Source organism: Chiloscyllium plagiosum, chromosome 14 (assembly GCF_004010195.1).
Source record: "Chiloscyllium plagiosum isolate BGI_BamShark_2017 chromosome 14, ASM401019v2, whole genome shotgun sequence".
Taxonomy (NCBI): Eukaryota; Metazoa; Chordata; class Chondrichthyes; order Orectolobiformes; family Hemiscylliidae; genus Chiloscyllium; species Chiloscyllium plagiosum.
The window spans coordinates 44016751-44036182 of NC_057723.1; the positions used below are offsets into that span (position 1 = coordinate 44016751).

The following is a 19432-nucleotide window of genomic DNA, read 5'->3' on the forward strand; positions in this document are numbered from 1 at the left end:
ATTTCTGAAGGCTTCCCATTTTCCAGCCGTCCCTCTACCTGTGGACATCTGCTCCCAATCAGCTTTTGAAAGTTCTTGCCTAATTCTGTCAAAATTAGCCTTCCTCCAGTTCAGATTTTCAACTTTTAGATCTTGTCTATCCTTTTCCATCACTATTTTAAAACTAATAGAACTATGATTGCTGACTTCAAAGTGCTCCCCCACTGACACATCAGCCACCTGCCCTGCCTTATTTCCCAAGAGTAGGTCAAGTTTTGCACCTTCTCTAGTAGGTACATCCATATTCTGAATCAGAAAATTTTCTTGTATACACTTAACAAATTCCTCTCCATCTAAACACTTAACAATATCACAGTCCCAGTCTCTGTTTGTAAAGTCAAATTCCCCTACCATAACCACCCTATTATTCTTACAGATAACTGAGATCTCCTTCCAAATTCATTTCTCAATTTCCCTTTGACTATTAGGGGATCCCTAATACAATCCCAATCTGGTGAGCATTCCTTTCTTATTTCTCATTTCCACCCACATAACTTCCCTGGATGTATTTCTGGGAATATCCTCCCTCAGTACAGCTGTAATGCTATCCCTTATCAAAAATGCCACCACCCCATCTCTCTTGCCTCCCTATCAGTCCTTCCTGTAAGCATTTGTATCCTGGAACAGTAAGCTGCCAGTCCTGTCCATCCCTGAGCAACATTTCTGTAATTGCTATGATAGTTCAATCCCATGTTCCTAACCATATCTTGAGTTCATCTGCCTTCCCTGTTAGGTCTCTTGCAATGAAGTAAATGCAGTTTAATTTATCAGCCCTACCTTGTTCTCTAATTTGTCCCTGCCTGCCCTGACTGTTTGTTTGACTTGCTGCTTTTCTCAGCTATACCAGTCTCAGGTTGATCTCTTTCCTTACTATTTCCCTGGGTCCCCCCCGCCACCTTTATCAGTTTAAATCCTTCTGAACAGCTCTAACAAATCTCCCTGTCACTATATTAGTTCCCTTCCAATTCAGTTGCAATCTGTCTGTCTTGTAAAGGTCACTTCTACCCCAGAAGAGATTGCAATAAACCAAAAAATGTGAAACCCTCTCCCATACAGCACCTCCTCAGCCATGCATTCATCTGTTGTATCCTCTTATTCTTACCCTCACTTGTTTATAGCACCGAGAGTAATTCAGATATTACTACTCTCAAGAGCCTCCTTTTTAAATTCCTGCCTAACTCTCTCTATTCTCCCTTCAGAATCTTAACCTTTTCCCTTCCTATGTCGTTTAGTTCCAATATGTACAACAACGTCCTGCTTGGACCTCTTCCCCGTTGAGAACATTCTGAACCCTCTCTGAGACATCCTTGATCCTGGCACCAGGGAGGCAACACACCATTCCGATTTTTTGCTGCTGGCCACAGAAATGTCTATCTTTGCCTCGGACTAGAGAGTCCCCTAACATAATCGATCTCTTGGAACCCGAGTACCCCTCATTGCATTTGAGCCAATGTCAAAAACTTGTCTCTTTGTGTATGTTCCGCCGAAAATCCATTATCACCTTCGTTTTCCAAAACAGCAGACTTGTTTGAAAAGGGGATAGCCACAGAAGACTCCTGAACTACCTACCTACATCTGTTATCTTTTCCTGGATTTAACCCACCTATGTGACTGTATCTGTGACATTTTTCCCTTCCTATAACTGCCATTCATCACACCCACTTGCTCTTGTAAATTCTTTATTGCCTCTAACTGTCACTCCAACCGATCCATTTGATCTGATAGGATTCACAACCAACGGCATTTATTGCAGATATAATCCTCAGTGGCACGTAGACTTTCCCTAAACTTCCACATCCGACAACAAGAGCATATCACTCTACTGAAGGCCATTTTTGCTTCTTTCAATCTACAGACCCAGAGAATAGCAACATCTTATGCCTCTACAAAACACTGCTCCAAGCTAACTTAAACTTAAAAATATAATCCATAAGTATTAATCAAGAGCTAGTTAGATTTCTTCCTTTTAATATTTGGTAATAGCTAGTGGTATAAACTGAGGTTTTGAATTATGTGAAATATTGAGGTAATGTCTGAAAATAATCTATTTCACCAGGAAGTGGAGTGGTGATGAAATCTAAATTAAAACATGATGCTAACCCTTATAAAACAAAACCTTGAGTACATTCACAGCCCTTTCCAATAGATGACAGGTACCTGTGGCAATTTTATTGTCTGATGTGAGCAAGCCTAATTGTGGTTTACAATTCCTGTCAGTAAGATTTGGCATGAGCCTAAAAGTCCATCTGTTTCTGCACAGTCAGCCCATGTGGATTGAATTAAATGAGTACAAATAAAAGCTGTAGAATTTGCACATCATTATGTTTCTGTCCATATTGTGGGGAGACATACTTTGAAAAACACTATTAACTTGGAGATATAATACAATTTTTCCATTTATTGAATATATAATACATGTGGAAGAAGTGTTATTTGTCTGTCTGTCTGTCTTGCTTGGGTGAGATCTCCTTTTGTTTAATATATTTAATTGCATGAGACACCTTCCTTGATAATTTTGGCTCAACTAAAGAGCATATATTTTTGATTTTTTTTTAAAGTTAGGAAAAGCAAAAAAATTATTTGCTCCATTAATTAATGAAGAAAGTCAAAAGTCACACGACACCAGTTTATTGTCCAGCTTCTTATTTAAAATAAACCTGTTGGTCTGAAACCTGGTGACTTTTGACTTTGTCCACCCTCGTCCACACCAGAATCTCCACATCGTGGCTACAGTTGTAATGAAGAAACAGCGATAAGACAATGATCAAGTTTTTTTTCTTTTGTCTGATATTGACTAAAAGATGAATACTAGCCAAGTCTCAGTCAGAATGTTACTCAAAATAGAGTAGCCATGTTATATAGAATTTTTTGCATTTATCAGAGAGGGCAATGTTTATTGGGCCAGCTGAAAGTTGGTCGCTTCAACAATGCAGTAGCCCTCAATCCATCATTGAACTGTCAGCCTGCATTACACTCCACAATATTTTTCAAATAAAAAGAGGAGGAAGGGTTGGCTTTACGCTACACTGAGCCTCGTCTGCCATTCAGTGAGTTTGTTGCTAATCATCTCCATTTTCCCATTTGATGCCCATATATTGGATTCCCTTTGATTCTCACAAATTTATCGTGCTTGATCTCTTTTTATAGTGGGATTTGAACCCATAACGTCTGATTTTGAGGTGAAACTTTATGTTGGTGTTGATTCCCATTCCCAATATGTATTTGAACACTACCAACATGTTAAAATAGGATTGCCTTGTGAGCTGGATTAGACACTTGGGTCTTTGCATATGCTTTTCTTAAGCAGTTTCCGAACATAAACTAGGCATGTAATGCTAAAAGAGGTAGGACTTAGTTTGAAGCTATGAATTTGATTGTTAATTGCAGTTCTTTGAGAGTGATCTATCAGCATTACCTATAATAAAATACCAAATGCTGTAAACAAGATGTTAGGCAGAATTGATAAAGGAAAGTAAAAGTCACAAACCTGAACTTATGTCTTGTTTAATATTTTTATTTTGGAATTTTCTTTACAAGTTGGAGAAAGACTTCACACTTCTTTTGAGGTATTGCAAATTTTCTTTTATAGAAATCTTTCGAACAGTAGGTTGATTTGAATGCCAGAGATTTGCCTTGAAGTTTTGAACTATTGACTATAAATCAATTCGGTCACTTATCTCCATAATTCCTAGACACTTTGCATCCATGTTATTGGATAAGATTTATTTTGTTTTGAATTACTCAGTTAAGTGGATTTATAACAGTCTATTTAAAAGCCCAACTTTTAATGAGGGTTACAAAGTAATGCATGTGGAGGAGTAATCTCTTTTATATCAAGAAAGATGATTTACTAACATGTGCAATGGTCGCATTTGTTATTTTCATAATCATGAAATTTTGTTTGTATTAATCAAGTAAATTAGCAATCATAACTTTGTACATTCGATTGCTATAGAATTAAGCCTAGTGTTGAATTCAAACTACCTTTTGAATGAGTGATGACATGAAAGTCAAAAGACATAATTGTCCAGTTTAGATCATTAGTGGGTATGACTGATATACCTCCAAACTCTGCTATCGTACAATTCATGAAGAAGAGACAAAGCCAATAGCAAGGAATCTCTAAAGGTATCACCATCAAATCTAGATATGTATTACTAGCTCATTAATTCCTATTGTCATCTAACTATCTACCATCTCAAATACCTTTACAATGACTTAACTGCAAAAATACATGATACTTAAAACTGCTTGTTCTCTTAAGTTCTATGCAAAGTAATTCAAAGCTTGAGCCACGACTCACTCATTCTCAATATACTGAGACCGTACAAAGTCAAATTTGCAATTTGGGCTTGATGAACTGTGATTAGCCACAAGATTAACTGCTGATCATTTTACAGTAATGGTTTACATTGCAGGATCCACAAACTGTCCATGGTGCCCTTGTGTCCATTCAAAATCAAATAGTCACTGTCAAACCATATATTTCAAAATTGAGTTAATGTTTTGACTATGGAGTGCAAGGACAAATGGCATTGGGCAAGCATTGTGTTAAAACATTTAACGATGTGGCTTTCATATGTTTATTGGATGTGGGGAGGTTTCATTGGCAATGTCAGCATTTCTCATTCACTACCCTCAAGGGCAAGGAGGATCGACCTTATTGAATTGCTACATTCCTTCAAATGCAAGTATACTCGGAATAATGAACTAACAATGTGAAGGAATAACAAAGATATGTTTTCAAGTCTGCGTGGTAGCTGACTTAGAGAGAAACTTCTGGATGGAGGTAGACCATGTGTTTTCTACAAGTTCTTTTATGTAGTGGAAATTGCAGGTTTGAAATGTTCTGCAGAAATAGATTGGTTGAGTTGTTGTAGTATGATGCTTCACATTGCTGTCCTAACAGAGGAAGTACTAATTAAGCAGGCTTGCTCCTGAATGGTGTTTAACTTCAAATGTTGTCAGAGCTTCAGAAATCCCCAGATCCTGCCCACCATCTATAGGATGATTCAGGATTGTGACGGAATATTCCCCACTCCCCTGGATTTGTGAACCGACTGTATGCACAAGAAGGTTCCAAGACCCATTTCTCTCTGCATGATCTTCTTTAAATTACTTCCCCAGGGAAGTAGGGAATATTTCAACATAATCCTGAATCATCTTGTAGATGATGGTCACGGTCTGGTGAATTGGAAATGGAGTTACTCAATGCAGAATTCCTAGCTTCTGACTGATAGTATTTGTAATGGCTGGTCCAGTTGAGTTTACAATTAATGATAACTTCTGGGATGTTAATTTCTGAATGTAACAAGCACTTCTTGCCCTGCTTTTCCGCTCACTTGGGGAATGGCGAAGCAAAGTCCATGGTGCCAAAAGCCAACTGAATGAATAAAAATCCCTGATTTTTCAAAGGCCAGATCAAAGCAGTTTGGTATGTAAATATGTTTTTACTCAATGTTTACCCTTCCAGACAGAGTTGATTGCAGCTTTGCTTTTAATGCTACACTTGAGTTTCATATCAAATTACGTGGTCTGGGGAACAACCCTTAATATGAACCTCTCAAACGTTTCATGCATCTGCTGTTTCAAAGAATGGAGACAATTAATACAAATGTTTTGCAGGGTTTGAAAGAGCTCAATGTATATTTCTATTTGCTTTAATCCATATACACAACAGCAATCCAAACACTGGTGAAGGAAGGAGGCAGGTTGGGTGGTGCAGAGTATTTCTATCATAACTTCAATTGGAAATTAATGGAAATTTAATGCCCCTCATTCCATCTCCCATTCCAACCTCCACATCACTGTCACCTCAAACTGTGAGTGTGCTGAGAATGGGCAATTTGAAATCATTTTCTTGGCACTCTAGCAATGGTACAGTGGAAAGTTGAGCAATCACCTGAGATTATAATATGAAGCAGGACAAAGCTTATTTATCAATTCAACTGCCATACCATGTAAAATGAGCCAATGTATTCTCCTGCAAAAAAGACTTGTTTTCAATAAAATTGTGGGGTGTGTAGTTTTGAAAGAATGTCAATGCTGGAAGTAAATTATTAAAGCTTTGTATAAACTCTTTTAATCATGCACACATTCATAAATTGTCTATTCATGACTAATCACAGAGGGATTCATTCAGGCTTTGCTAAACATAATTGTATGTTTTGTTGCAGATTACACCAGGCAGTAAGGCAGACCTGGCAAATATTGGACTTGGAGATATGGTGCTTTCCATCAATGGTGAAAATACTGAAGGAATGACTCATTTGGAAGCGCAGAGCAAAATCAAATCCTGTGTAGGATTCCTGACACTTTCCCTTGGGAAGTAAGTTTAAAGCAAATCATACAGAGAGAAAAGTAGTTGGAAGCTTGGAACAGTTTGTTCACAATTCCAGGAAAGCGGGAAATATTGCATCACAATCCTGAATCATCTTGTAGATGGTGGGCAGGGTCTGGGAATTGGAAATGGAGTTACCATACATATACTAAAAGCCAATTAGTGTTGAAGAAACATTCATTAAACACGATTGAAGAATTTGGAATGTTATTTGTAGAATGTGAACTTTCCTTACCTGTATTGGCTTTTCAGGCCCCATTAATTTAAATGGCATGGCTATTGCACAATTGTATTAATTATTGTGAGATCGCATGAAATGAAACTATTGCGCTCAACAGGACAGCCTGTATGTATAATCAGGTAGATGGAAAAATGATTGTATAGTCTGCTTTTATTTTAACCATGAGGTCTGTCTGCAAACTGAGATAATCACAATTTCATGTAAATGTGCCATGTGATATAATATTCATAGAGTCATACAGGTATACGAAATGGAAACAGACCGTTTGGTCCAACCCGTCCATGCCGACCAGATAACCCAACCCAATCTAGTCCCACCTGCCAGCACCCGGCCCATATCCCTCCAAACCCTTCCTATTTATATACCCATCCAAATGCTGCAGTTGTACCAGCCTCCACCACTTCCTCTGGCAGCTCATTCCAGATAAATACCACCCTCTGTGTGAAAAGGTAGCCCCCTAAGTCTCTTTTATATCTTTCCCCTCTCACCCTAAACCTATGCCCTCTAGTTCTGGACTCCCCGACCCCAGGGAAAAGACTTTGCCTATTTATAGGAAGGAGACCAGAATTACATGCAATATTCCAAGTGGCCTAACCAATGTCCTGTACAGCCACAACATGATCTCCCAACTCCTGTACTCAATACTCTGACCAATAAAGGAAAGCATACCAAACTATCCCATCTACCTGCGACTCCACTTTCAAGGAGAAATGAGCCTGCCTTCCAAGGTCTCTTTGTTCAGCAACACTCCCTAGGACCTTGCTATTAAGTGTATGAGTCCTGCTAAGATTTGCTTTCCCAAAATGCAGCACCTCTCATTTATCTGAATTAAACTCCATCTGCCACTTCTCAGCCCATTGGCCCATCTGGTCAAGATCCTGTTGTAATCTGAGGTAACCCTCTTTGCTGTCCACTACACTACACCTCCAATTTTTGTGTCCTCTGCAGACTAACTAACTGTACCTCCTTATGCTCGCATCCAAATCATTTATGTAAATGACACAAAGTAGAGGAACCAGCACAAAAAGTAGAGGACCCAGCATGACTTAGTATTTTTTATTTTTAATTGAACCAAGATTTTAATGACTTTTTGCTCAGAATGTAGAGATTTTGTAAGATGGTTCATTTCATGTACTGGATGACTTAAGTTCTTCCTTTTACCTTGAACTCTGATTAAGTCTGTTAGTAATGGAGGTCACTAATATAGTTTGTGTGGGAAATAGAGAGAGATGTATTTAGATGTATTTAGTAAACCAAGTATGTGGTTAGGTAATCTAATTTAGGTGGATGTAGTATCAGAAGCTGATGCTGTTATTTGTTTGTGTTTTTTGATCTATTGAATTTACTGGCTTAAATTAAAAAGCCATTATAGGATGTGGTAGAAGAATGAAATGAGTAGATTAATTTGTGAAGAGATGGTAACATCTGAAAAACATTGGGTAGAGTATCCAATCATAGCTGCAAGCGGCTTCAGCTCTCGATGAAAGGTGTAATAGTTGAGAGCACTCCAGCACCATACACTGCAAGAAAAACCACTGATGTTATTCACCCTTCAGCTTTGAGATGTTACTCAGACTGAAATCGATCATGATCACTTGAGCAAGCTTCCTCCAAAGGCATCCATGCCTTCAGGAAAGGAGAGTCAAGATCCAGGTGGAAGCATAACATGTAAAAGCTTAAAAACTGTCTACCTTAAGCTGTAATCTTTGTCTTTTGGTGGTTGTTCTTGAAACATCAAATTTAATCATTTTGTTTTCAGTTTCTGGTTCTCCATTGCTTGATAGTTGTCATTTATAATTCTCAAAAATGCCCCCTGAGATTTGAAAATTCCAATTCTGAGGGGGAGAGGGTACTGATTTTTCACCTTTTAATCAACTAGTGATGTAATGTAGACTAGATACAAAGTTGAAATTTTATTGCTGGAACAGCACAGCAGGTCAGGGAACAGGAGATTCGACGTTTCGGACACAGGCCCTTCTTCAGGAATGAGCAGAGAGTGTTCAGCAGGAGAAGATAAAAGGTAGGGAGGAGAGACTTGGAGGAGGGGCGTTGGAAATGTGATAGGTGGAAAGAGGTCAAGGTGAAGGTGATAGGTCGGAGTAGGGTGGAGGCGGAGAGGTCAAGAAGAAGACTGCAGGTCAAGAAGAAGACTGCTAAATGTGATAGGTGGAAAGAGGTCAAGGTGAAGGTGATAGGTCGGAGTAGGGTGGAGGCGGAGAGGTCAAGAAGAAGACTGCAGGTCAAGAAGAAGACTGCTAAATGTGATAGGTGGAAAGAGGTCAAGGTGAAGGTTCCGGGTGTCCCAGAGGTGCTCTCTGAATCGCTCCGCAAGTAGGCGGCCTGTCTCCCCAATATAGAGGAGGCCACACCGGCTGCAGCGGATGCAGTAGGTGGTGTGGGTGGGGGTACCTCCACCCACATCATCTACTGCATCCGCTGCAGCCGGTGTGGCCTCCTCTATATTGGGGAGACAGGCCGCCTACTTGCGGAGCGATTCAGAGAGCACCTCTGGGCCACCCGGACGAACCAACCCAACCACCCTGTAGCACAGCATTTCAACTCCCCCTCCCACTCCACCGAGGATATGCAGGTCATTGGACTCATCCACCGCCCAACCACAACAACCCGACGGTCGGAGGAGGAGTGTCTTATCTTCCGACTGGGAACCCTCCAACCATAGGGGATGAACTTGGACTTCACCAGTTTCTTCATCCCCCCTCCCCCCACCTTGTCTCAGCCGAATCCCTCCAGTCCGGCACCGCCTTCCTGACCTGCAGTCTTCTTCTTGACCTCTCCGCCTCCATCCTACTCCAACCTATCACCCTCACCTTGACCTCTTTCCACCTATCACATTTCCAACGCCCCTCACACATTTGTAAGATTTGTAGCATGCATGAGCGAGGCAATTATGTAGGGTTAATGACGCTGGACTAATAACTCAGAACTACAGACTGATATCCTGGGGATAAGAGTTTGAATTCCACCATGGCGGATGGTGAACTGTGAAATCAATAATGAAATCTAACTAAATGGTTACCATGCAACCATAATTGACTGTAGTAAAGACTCATCTGGTTCGCTAATCTTTAAGGAAGAACATCTGCCATCCTACTCTGATTTAGCCACCTGTGACTCCAGCCACCGCAATGTGGTTGACACCTGACTGCCTTCCTGGGTAATTAGGAAAGGGTAATAACTTCTGGCCTAGCTGGTGACTCCCACATGCCACGTACAAATTTTAAGAACGAAAGTAAAGCTAGGAATAGCTCTTTGCAGTAGACATTCAGGGAGAGAAATGAGAAAGAAACGTTTTTGATGGCACAGTAAGTTGGAAGCTCACATTCATAATTGAATTGCCACTTTTTACATCTGCCTGTCTGAATGTCAACCGATGCCTTGACCAACCTCCCCTCCAAAGTCCAAGTAAACTGTATCCTCCAGTGTACTATAATCTTCCACCATTACATGTTGTGTTACTCCATTCAGAATTATTCTTCCCTCTACATCTCAATACGCTCCCTCCAATCCTCTCAAAATCACTATCTAAGTTTGCCTATCACCATAGTGATGGCTTCTAATAACCATCCTTGACTTTCAGACCCTCCCTAAAACTGACCATGGTCCATTAATTTTCTTAATTCTGACATGACTGGACCACCAGATAAATGTGTCAGTGAGAATAAAATTACAGCACCTGAAAATCCAAAAGCAGTCCTTGAGAAAATCTGAGGAGCCTATCTAAGAGTATTTGGGTGGGGATGGTTTGAAGAAATCAGCAAGGGTCAAAGCATAGTGTGAAATAGTTTCTGCTCTTTCCGTGTTTTACTTCTACATCCTGCTCCCTGGCATTTACGTGCCTGTGACAGGGTAAATAAAGACAGTTTATTGTCTAGTTCAGAACTGGCACCTTGGGCAATGTAGAATTCCCATTCTCTGGACTGGATGATTCCCTAGTATTTTGTATTTACAAATCTGGAGTGCAACTTTGTCCCACAATGTAAGTATTATTAAATAAAATTTTAGAAGGAGCCATATGAAAGCCGTTAATACGTGACAATAGGATTGTTGAAAGAGGTTTAAATGGTGACTTAAAACAGAAAAAGAGTAGAGACACATTTTGGGACGGATTTTGGAGCTTCTGGCTTTGGGAATTGAGTTTAACTGTCAAATATGATGCAAAAGGGAATCTAGATTGTGGAGTGTGAGTTTTGTGAACATAGCCATGTGCATGAGGCAATGATGATAAAGATTGCAACTTCCTCAGTGTTTACTTTCTTTTGAGGTGATGTGATGCCTTCCTGGGGAAATTACTTTTGAGTTAACAAATACTTGTGGAGTTAAGAATTCAATGTTACACTTTGGTACTAAGTAACTATCACAGAAATTAGGACGGGGTATATTTTGCATGATAATGCTACACTGGAATTGCATATTTTTTATATATAGGAATTGGTTGTTGCAGTGTATTGCGCTGTGCTAACCTAAAGGGTTGTGTATGGGTGAGAAATGCAAACCTAAAGAATTAGTTTGTTTGAAATATTCACATTTATAACTTGAACGAGAGACTTAAGTATAGAATTAACAACCTCCAATGTTGTGGTGTCTGTTAGTCCTTCTGTTTTGTCAATGTTTTGGGGAATTTGCTAATGACATGAGATTGTAGTCAAATTGGAGAATACAATCAATAATATGTTTTTAAACTAAGAAAATTATAGCCTGCTGGCCTCCAAATTGTAGTATTGAGGTTGGAGACCATATTCTTCAAACCTCTCCTATCAGGTAGGGTAGACAGCTAAGTGGCGTGCACAATTTAATGCGGAGAAGCAGGACATGATGCAATTCTAGTGATTAGGTGGAGGTAGGGGAGAAGGATGCTTTTGAGGAATATAGTGGGAATGTGTATCCAATGGAGCCGTGCTGGATAAATTTGGTGTGTGTGTCGGTGTCTGTGTCAGACACGTTAGGAGCCATTTTCCTATGTTCCATTATATTGAATGTCCTTCTATGACACACTGAAGAATGCAGTTAAACCATAAGAATTACTTTCTTTGCATCTGAACATTTTGTGATATGGTATACCCCTCCTTAAATGGACATGATCAGCTTTGTGCATGCAGATTTAATCAGGTTTTGATGGACAGTTTTAAACATCTGAGATTTTGGCATTCATTTTGTGATTTGTAATTGAATTAAGATTAGAGTATGTCATGCACAGACATGAAATGTGTTGAAAATGAGTGCTGCTATTTTGAGCTGATGGAATGTAAGTGTATTTTGATATTGCACCTTTTCTTGCAATGTTGAAATAAGGAAATAGTCTAAAAACCCTCATGAATTTCCTATGATTATTTAAGCTTGTAGTCTGCCTAACTACTTGACCTGCTGATAATGTATTTGATTCATTTCCAAAGTCACAACTATAGGTGAGCAGAAATATTCATTTCATCTTCTTGTTGACAAGCCCGTTTATTAAATAGAGCATGACGTGTTGGTATGTCAACAAGTGCTATCGCACTAAACTCGAGCATAAAACCTGCCTAAACCAGTTGATACCTGCTGGAAATGAATTTCCTGCTGGCTGACCATAGGGTGACAGCCATTGGACAAATTTAGTCCTTCACTGGCTCAAGAATTACCAACTTTATTGGTCACCATCAAGGTGAGACAAAAGACTGATTTTGTACTTGATATCTCCTCGACCTGCATTTCCATTCAAGTCATGTACAGTAGGTCGTGAAATTCCAGAGCTAGTTGCTCTGTTTCTTCTGCAGTAACAGAAACTTGCCAAAAGGCAGGATATTTGCTCTTGGTGTTACTTCCACCACCTCCCAACCTCAATCATGTATGTGCTATGAAGGGCTGCTGTGTCAAGGTTAAAAAGCCCATCTTTCTAATGTTTGGAAGTATATGCTGGTAGTTCCCATAGATTGTATTCTCTAGTCCTCTCATAGTATGATCTCACCCACATAGCATGCAACCTGCTTGCCCACTTGATGTTCACTCTCAACCCATGCCAATTCACTCAGTTTCCATCAATGCCCACCTCGCTGTGCTGTCATGAAATTAAATCAAGATCTCAAAATCTATTAAAACTATTGTTCTATTTAGAATCAACACCCTAATTTTTGAAAGCTGATACATTCTGAATGACCATATCTACATGCCACTGGCATAACCAGTTTGAGCATTGTATTTTGGAATTTGTGTTGGCTGGGGGAGACTGCAGTTCATGCACGAGGATGAGGGTTACTTGGATAACACACTTCTGGATGCGGTCACCTTGTATCGTAAGGAAGCACAGTCCAAGAAGGAAATGGCTGACCATCCATCAGAAAAAGGGAGGCAGGAGGGTAGTTAGGAAACCCCCAGAATGCACCTTACTCAAAAAATGTTTTTTTCAGTTTTGGAAAACTGAGAGCAATGAGGATTGTAGTCAGAATGTATGCAAAGGGGGAGCAAATAGAAAGGTACATCAATCCTGGTAGGGCATTCAATAATGAGGGCTTCAAATGGGTGTTTCTGCGGATATGACAGGATCTGACCATGTAGAGAAATCTACATGAAAGAGTTGGAAGTCCTTCAAAAGGAAATAGTGGGGCCAGCATTTTACCAAACAAAAAGTGAAAGATCATGACTGTGAAATGAGATAGTTGAAACTACTGCTTTGATAGTTGTGTTTTTTGGTTGTGTGCAATAACTTATTGGGCATGTCAGCAACTGAACTCTCAACTGTAGGGTTGAAGGAGATTACCACTCAAATCAGATTCTGTCAGAGCTTGAACAACAAATTGGAGACCATAGTTCAATGATCAGTTAATTCCCACTAGATGTCAATGCAAATTTCTAATTTGTCAAAGCCAATGATCCCATAGAACCATGGATCTTGAGTAATGTATAGGACTGAATATTGAATACTAAAGGACTCAAAGCACAGCAAGTGTGGATAAAGTGCAAGGGATTCCTTTTTAAAGAAAAAGCAATAGAAATCAGGAAAGTGAAAAAGGAAATGAGAAAACACTGACTAGTAAAATAAAGGAAAATGTAAAGGTATTTTGAATATCTTCGAGGCACAAGGATACCAGGGGAGAGAGCAAGCCCTATGAGGGACCAAAGTGGCAAACTCTGGAGCTGGAAGAAGTGATGGGTTTTAAATGAGTACATTGCATGTGTTCACAACAGAGAAGATTGATCTAAGTATAGAAAGCAGGAGGGTGGATTATGATATATTTAGGCATGAAATAATTGAGAAGGATTAGGTATTAGCAGTTTTCAAGGGCTTAACATTGAATAAATTCCCAGGATGCAAGGGAGAAGATAAAAGGAGCCATCTATTAATTTTCAAATCCTTCCTGTAAACAGGAGAGTTGCCAGAGGACTGTAACTGTCAATACGGTACTGTTGTTCATAATGAGTGGTAGCAATGAACCAGGGAATTGTAGACCAGTAAGACTGACATCAGTCATAGAGAAACAATTGGGAAGAATTTTGTGGGACTGAATTAATCTCTACTTGGAGTCACCATGTTTAATCAAAGATAGCTCAACTTTGTTGGGGCAGATCATATCTGGCAGGCTTAAGAGTTTTTTGAGGCGGTCACTAGACCCATCTGAGAGGGTAGAGTCAAAAGGTGTGGCACTGGAAAAGCACAGTGGTCAGGCAGCATCCAAGGAGCAAGAGAGTCGACATTTGAGCATAAGCTCTTCATCATTCCTGATGAAGAGCTTATGCTTGAAATGTCGACTGTCTTGCTCCTCGGATGCTGCCTGACCAGCTGTGCTTTTCCAGTGCCATGTTTTTTGACTCTGATCTCCAGCATCTGCAGTCTTCACTTTCTCCACATCTGTGAGGGTAGTGTAATTCATGTAGTCTGCGTAGATGTCTGTGTAAGGGTTTTAACGAGGTCTATTATTTGAGACTAGTCAAGGAGGCAAGCCCATATAACCCAGGGCAATTTGGATCCAAATTTATCTTAGTAGCAGGAAGCAGAGGGTGATTATCAAAGGTTACTTTTGTGACTGGAAGCCTGTGAGCAGTGATGTACTTCTGTTTGATGCTGGATTCCTTACAGTTTGCTGGATTCCTTACCTTTTTAATGATCTAAAATATATGTAGGAGGTATGCCCAGTAAATTTGCAGTTGACCAATTGGTGGAATGGTAACTAGTGAGAAGGAAAGCTTTAGATTATAATGGCAATGTAGACAAGCCTGGTCAGATGGGCTCAACAGCGATATGTGGAACCTATTCCTGAAAAGTGTCAGGAAATGCATTGAGGGAAGATTTGACATGGCAAGGTTGCACATATCGAATGGTAGGACCCTAAGAAGTAAAGAGGATATGAGAGACCATGGTGTGCATGTTGATGGATTCTTGAAGTAGAAGACAGCTAGATAAGATAGTTTAGGGAGTTGGGATACTTTCGTAAGTTGAGACATTGAATTTCAAGAGTGGGGAGGTTCTGATGGAACTGTATATGATGTTAAATAGGTCATGTGTAGTTCTGGTCACTCCAATATAGAAAAGATATGATTCTTCTAGAGAAGGGATACACCAAGATGTTGCCCAGGTTGGAACATTTGAGCCATGAACAGAGAATATACAGACTTGAGTTGTTTTCCTTCAAAGTGAAGAGGCTGAGGCATAACCTGATTGAGGTCTGCAAAATTACATCGCACGTAAATAGGGTAGATAGAAGCTTTTCCCCTTAAGGCTTCAGTAAGTGCGGCCATAAATTTTAAAGTATGGGCAGGATATTTTAGGGAAGATCTAAGGAAGAGTCATTTCACCCAGACATGCAATGAGTTCCATATATCCAATCTCTAAGGATGGGAATCATTACAATATTTAAATATTTAAATTAACACTTGATGCCACAGCATGATATACTAGGGCCAAGTGCTGGAAAATTGGACTGGTGTAGATAAGTGCTTGATGGTTGATCTGGACAAAATGGGATGCAGGATATCTTTCATTGTTATTGTATGACTCTAAGATAATTTATGGTTTGTGGAAAGTGTTAAGATTCCATTTGATGATGATGTATGACAAGTCAGATCCTAGAGAGAAACCTGACTTGATAGACCGTAAGTTTTGTTTTTGCAATTTGTTTGCCATGGTGGTCAGTCAGTGAATATAAGCTGGCAATGAATTTTTAACAAAGGAAGTTTTTAAACAAAGTTTCTTACACTTAAAAGGCACTATCAAACTATTTGAAATAGTTTTATTAGAAATATAAGTAATAGAGATTCAACTCTGTTACTTCAACAACCTTACAGACACTTCACTGAGGTTTCAGAGTCACCTTGTTTACACTTTAAAGTTCCTTGTTCAGTAGGCATGGCTATGTTTGGTGTTAGTCAAGCTTCTGCATTCAACTTTCTTTTTGTGAGACCCTTGAACTGCTAACACAGGTCTCACATTCCACAACATGTATTCTTTTAATGCATTTGATGTTGCTTTACTCTGACATCTTAAGGACTTCTGTTTTTGTGGATTTTCTCTTACAAACTTCCAAGCCACTCAAAATATCACTGTTCTGCTTTGATTATTCTAGAGACTGCTAATTTGTATTGCTGATCTATTTAAAAACATTTTTTTCTCTCTTTGACTTGCTGCCCTCCAGTGGTTGATGGGGGGTGGGGGGGAAACCTGCATGCTCCCTGACCTTCTAGGTGGTTCTAGCTTTCTACAAGAACCTGTTGCTGTCTCTATTATAGGACGTCTTTCAACAATAACTTGTTTTTCCCCCATCCAAAGCAATTAGCTAGTCATCCGAAGGGTTTTATTTAAAAAAAAACATTTAAATGTGGTTAAGTATCCTTCCAGGTGACCTGATATCACTTTCGGAGTTAATCACAATGTAATGAAATCCGAGAGAGCAGTCTGAGGGGTTTGAGAAAAATGGGCTATGGCAAGTTGCTCAGTAAGGTTTATCTCGATGGCAAGATCATCTTGCTGCAAGTTGTAAGCTTTTCTCCAACTCCTTGGTGAGATTCCTACTCTGCAACAAGTTCCCAATTGATACTCATTACTGCTTGTTAAATTTCATTTTTAATAGCCCAAATCACCACATTTAATATTCCAGTTGCAATTCTCCCAAACCCGCTACAGCTTTGATGTGTTCAACTTGCTGTTTGCTCCCAACCATCTTATATTAAACATTGGGCACCAACATCTCTGGGCATTTTTTGCATGCACCCCATGCCCACTGGCTTTGGCATCCAACATCTGCTAGCCTCTGAAAACTCTCATGGCACTTCCAGTTACAGGGTGCTTCTACATTTCGGTGTTGCATTTTGGACAGCAACTATTATTGTAACGTTGCAGTGAGGTTACTCTTTGCTTAGGGGTATGCACCCTGCTCGTCAAAAGGACCAGTCTGCATCTCCAGGTACTTTGCTTGCTATCATAATGCTTTTTCACACTGAGCTTATTTCCATGTTCACAGCATCCCCTGCTGTTTTGCACTTTTTGGCCAGGGTGCAAAGATTCTAATCTCTCATATTGATGTTTTGTCTTGGTGTTTAGTGCAGATGCAAAGCCAGGTAGCTTGTCATGTTTGTCATCTGGCCTCCGTCAAGTCAAGGACAGCCTCCAGCTGGTCAGAGTCAGAGTGCTCTCCACCTAAGAGGTGAAGAGCCAAAAGTCAGGCCCATGCATCAGCTATCTTGACTCTTTCTGTCCTGTTTGTGGGTTGTGTTCCTCCTGGAATGAAAGATGGAAGTGTGTGCCTCAGCTCTGTGTATGTGCAGGTGGGGAGGTGTCCTGAGTGAATGATTAGGCACCACAAAGCATCTAGGTTAGTGGAGTCACATGCTGGGTTGGGTGAGCACAAGTGAGGGATAATGTTGCAGGCAGTTCTGAGACTAATAGAGCCTGGGCCTTGGTGGGTTCTGGAACAGAGACAGGAGTGAGTGTAAGCTTTTAGAAAGAAGGTAGTGGCACTTACACTGGTGGAAAGGAGAACTTCATTAGACTTTCCTATTGCACTGATCATTCCTCCAAATGGCGAGAATGCTTTCCTTAGATGATATCCTCTGGTCAGGCTGGCATGGGTCTAATGTATGGCCTTCTCTACTGGTCCTGGGAGAAGATGAAGTCTCCCATATGCACAACCCCATCAATAGGAACTTCTAGTTTCTGCTTGTAAAGTGGAGCATTGATTTCCACTGACCTCCATGTCTCTGGGTAAATGTCAGGGATCATGTAATTTGGACTTTTAAAGATTTGAGCCTGTGTCATAGATGCCAGTCAATTCTCTGATGTCTAGTGAATTAATGTGGTGTATTTTGTAAGATTCGGTGAGAAGACTCCTGCCTCGTGGTGCCAATCACACTCTAAACTTGGATTCATGGTTGAATCTTAAAAAGGGAGACATATAATATTTTGTTTAACATAAAATATGGGAATATTGACCAAACCCAAAGCTGTACATGGTTTTAGCCGCTATAAATCTGAAGTTTCAACATATTACTAATATATTGTATGAATCTTTAGCCCAAAAAAGTTAGCATTCATAATGACAATGATAGCCTGAGGGGAATTGTTAACAAACTATTATTATAATTGCTAACAGATTATGGTTTCAACTCTCATTGACATAGGCAAGCAATTTTTCATTTCTTGAGGAGTGGGTATTTATAGGATTATCATACTTTGAAGTTATTTACTTTATCTGCCCTTCAAGTGCATTACATCTCCTCTGATTCCCACACTGGGTGAAGATCCTTGCTACACGTCTTGAACTCAGCACTGATGTTGTAGATCTCATTGAGCTTTGATGTTTAAAGTCAATGTTTCACATCAGACACAGGACTCGAAGGAAGAGGAGCTACTTAAGTTTTTGTTAAACATGGTTGAAATAATGTAGGATGTCAAAAGCTGATTGGTCAGAACAGAATGGACTGAAACCACTGTGGACTTGGTCAGACCTGCAGAAAGAATTGGTAAACTGATAATGTGTTTGACCTTTGCAATGTGAGGGAGGTTTCTTCATTTAATGCATCACAGTAATTCAAGGTAAAGTCACCACAGTCTTTCTGGACAGTAAGGCTTCTCTCACATTATAGATGACTTATGGTAATTTAACCAGAGGGTCACTTTGTGTCAGTTAAGGGGAGAAGTTAAGAAAGAAAATCCTTCTTGGTAACCTCAGTCAATGCAGGAATTGAACCATGCTGTTGGTGTCACTCTGCGTCACAAGCTAGCCACCTAATCAAGCTAATCAACCCCCATATTACAGTAAATGCAACAAAAGTAAGAAAAAAAGGATGAAGCCTTAATATGTGTTAGTCCAGGTTGTAACTGGAGGTTATTGACTTATAATGAATGAATGCATACTTTCTGTTGACATACATTCCAGAATCGGATTCTTTAAGGTATGTACACTTAAATGTATCTTTAAGTTTCAAAAGAGGTGTAGATTGGAGAGGGTGTGGAGAAAAACAATTGAGCAATGAAAGAGAATGAATTCTGCATTCTAGGGAGAAGGTTGAAAGATGGGAAACACCAGATTTTAAACAATAAAAAGATGCACTTGCAATATTATTCAAAACTATTTAGACCAATAGCACAATGAATTAAATATTTATTCAAAAGACTTCTAGAATACCTTGTCAGGGTGTGGTTGGTTTCATAAATAAATATTGTGGATTGTCAAGAAAACCTGAGTGACGATGTAAAATTTAATTGGGACTTCCTTCTGATTATTCCCCAGCTCCAATGCCCACCTGCTGAACCCCCTTTTTGTTTGGAATGTTATTCAGTGCTCGTCAGATGTTGCATCGTTGTGATTAAGTGTTAACAGCTTGTACAG

At 39.7% G+C, this 19432-nt stretch overlaps 1 protein-coding gene across 5 annotated transcripts in view; it reads left to right on the forward strand.

Annotated features, from left to right (window-relative positions):
- The window catches only part of pdlim7 (PDZ and LIM domain 7), a 142316-nt gene that overhangs the window by 44504 nt on the left and 78380 nt on the right, over window positions 1-19432 (forward strand). For all 5 annotated transcript variants that reach the window (XM_043703721.1, XM_043703724.1, XM_043703720.1 and 2 more), the window contains one exon: window positions 6216-6367. In XM_043703721.1, coding sequence (XP_043559656.1) covers window positions 6216-6367 — 152 coding nt within the window. The remainder of the gene's footprint in view (window positions 1-6215; window positions 6368-19432) is intronic.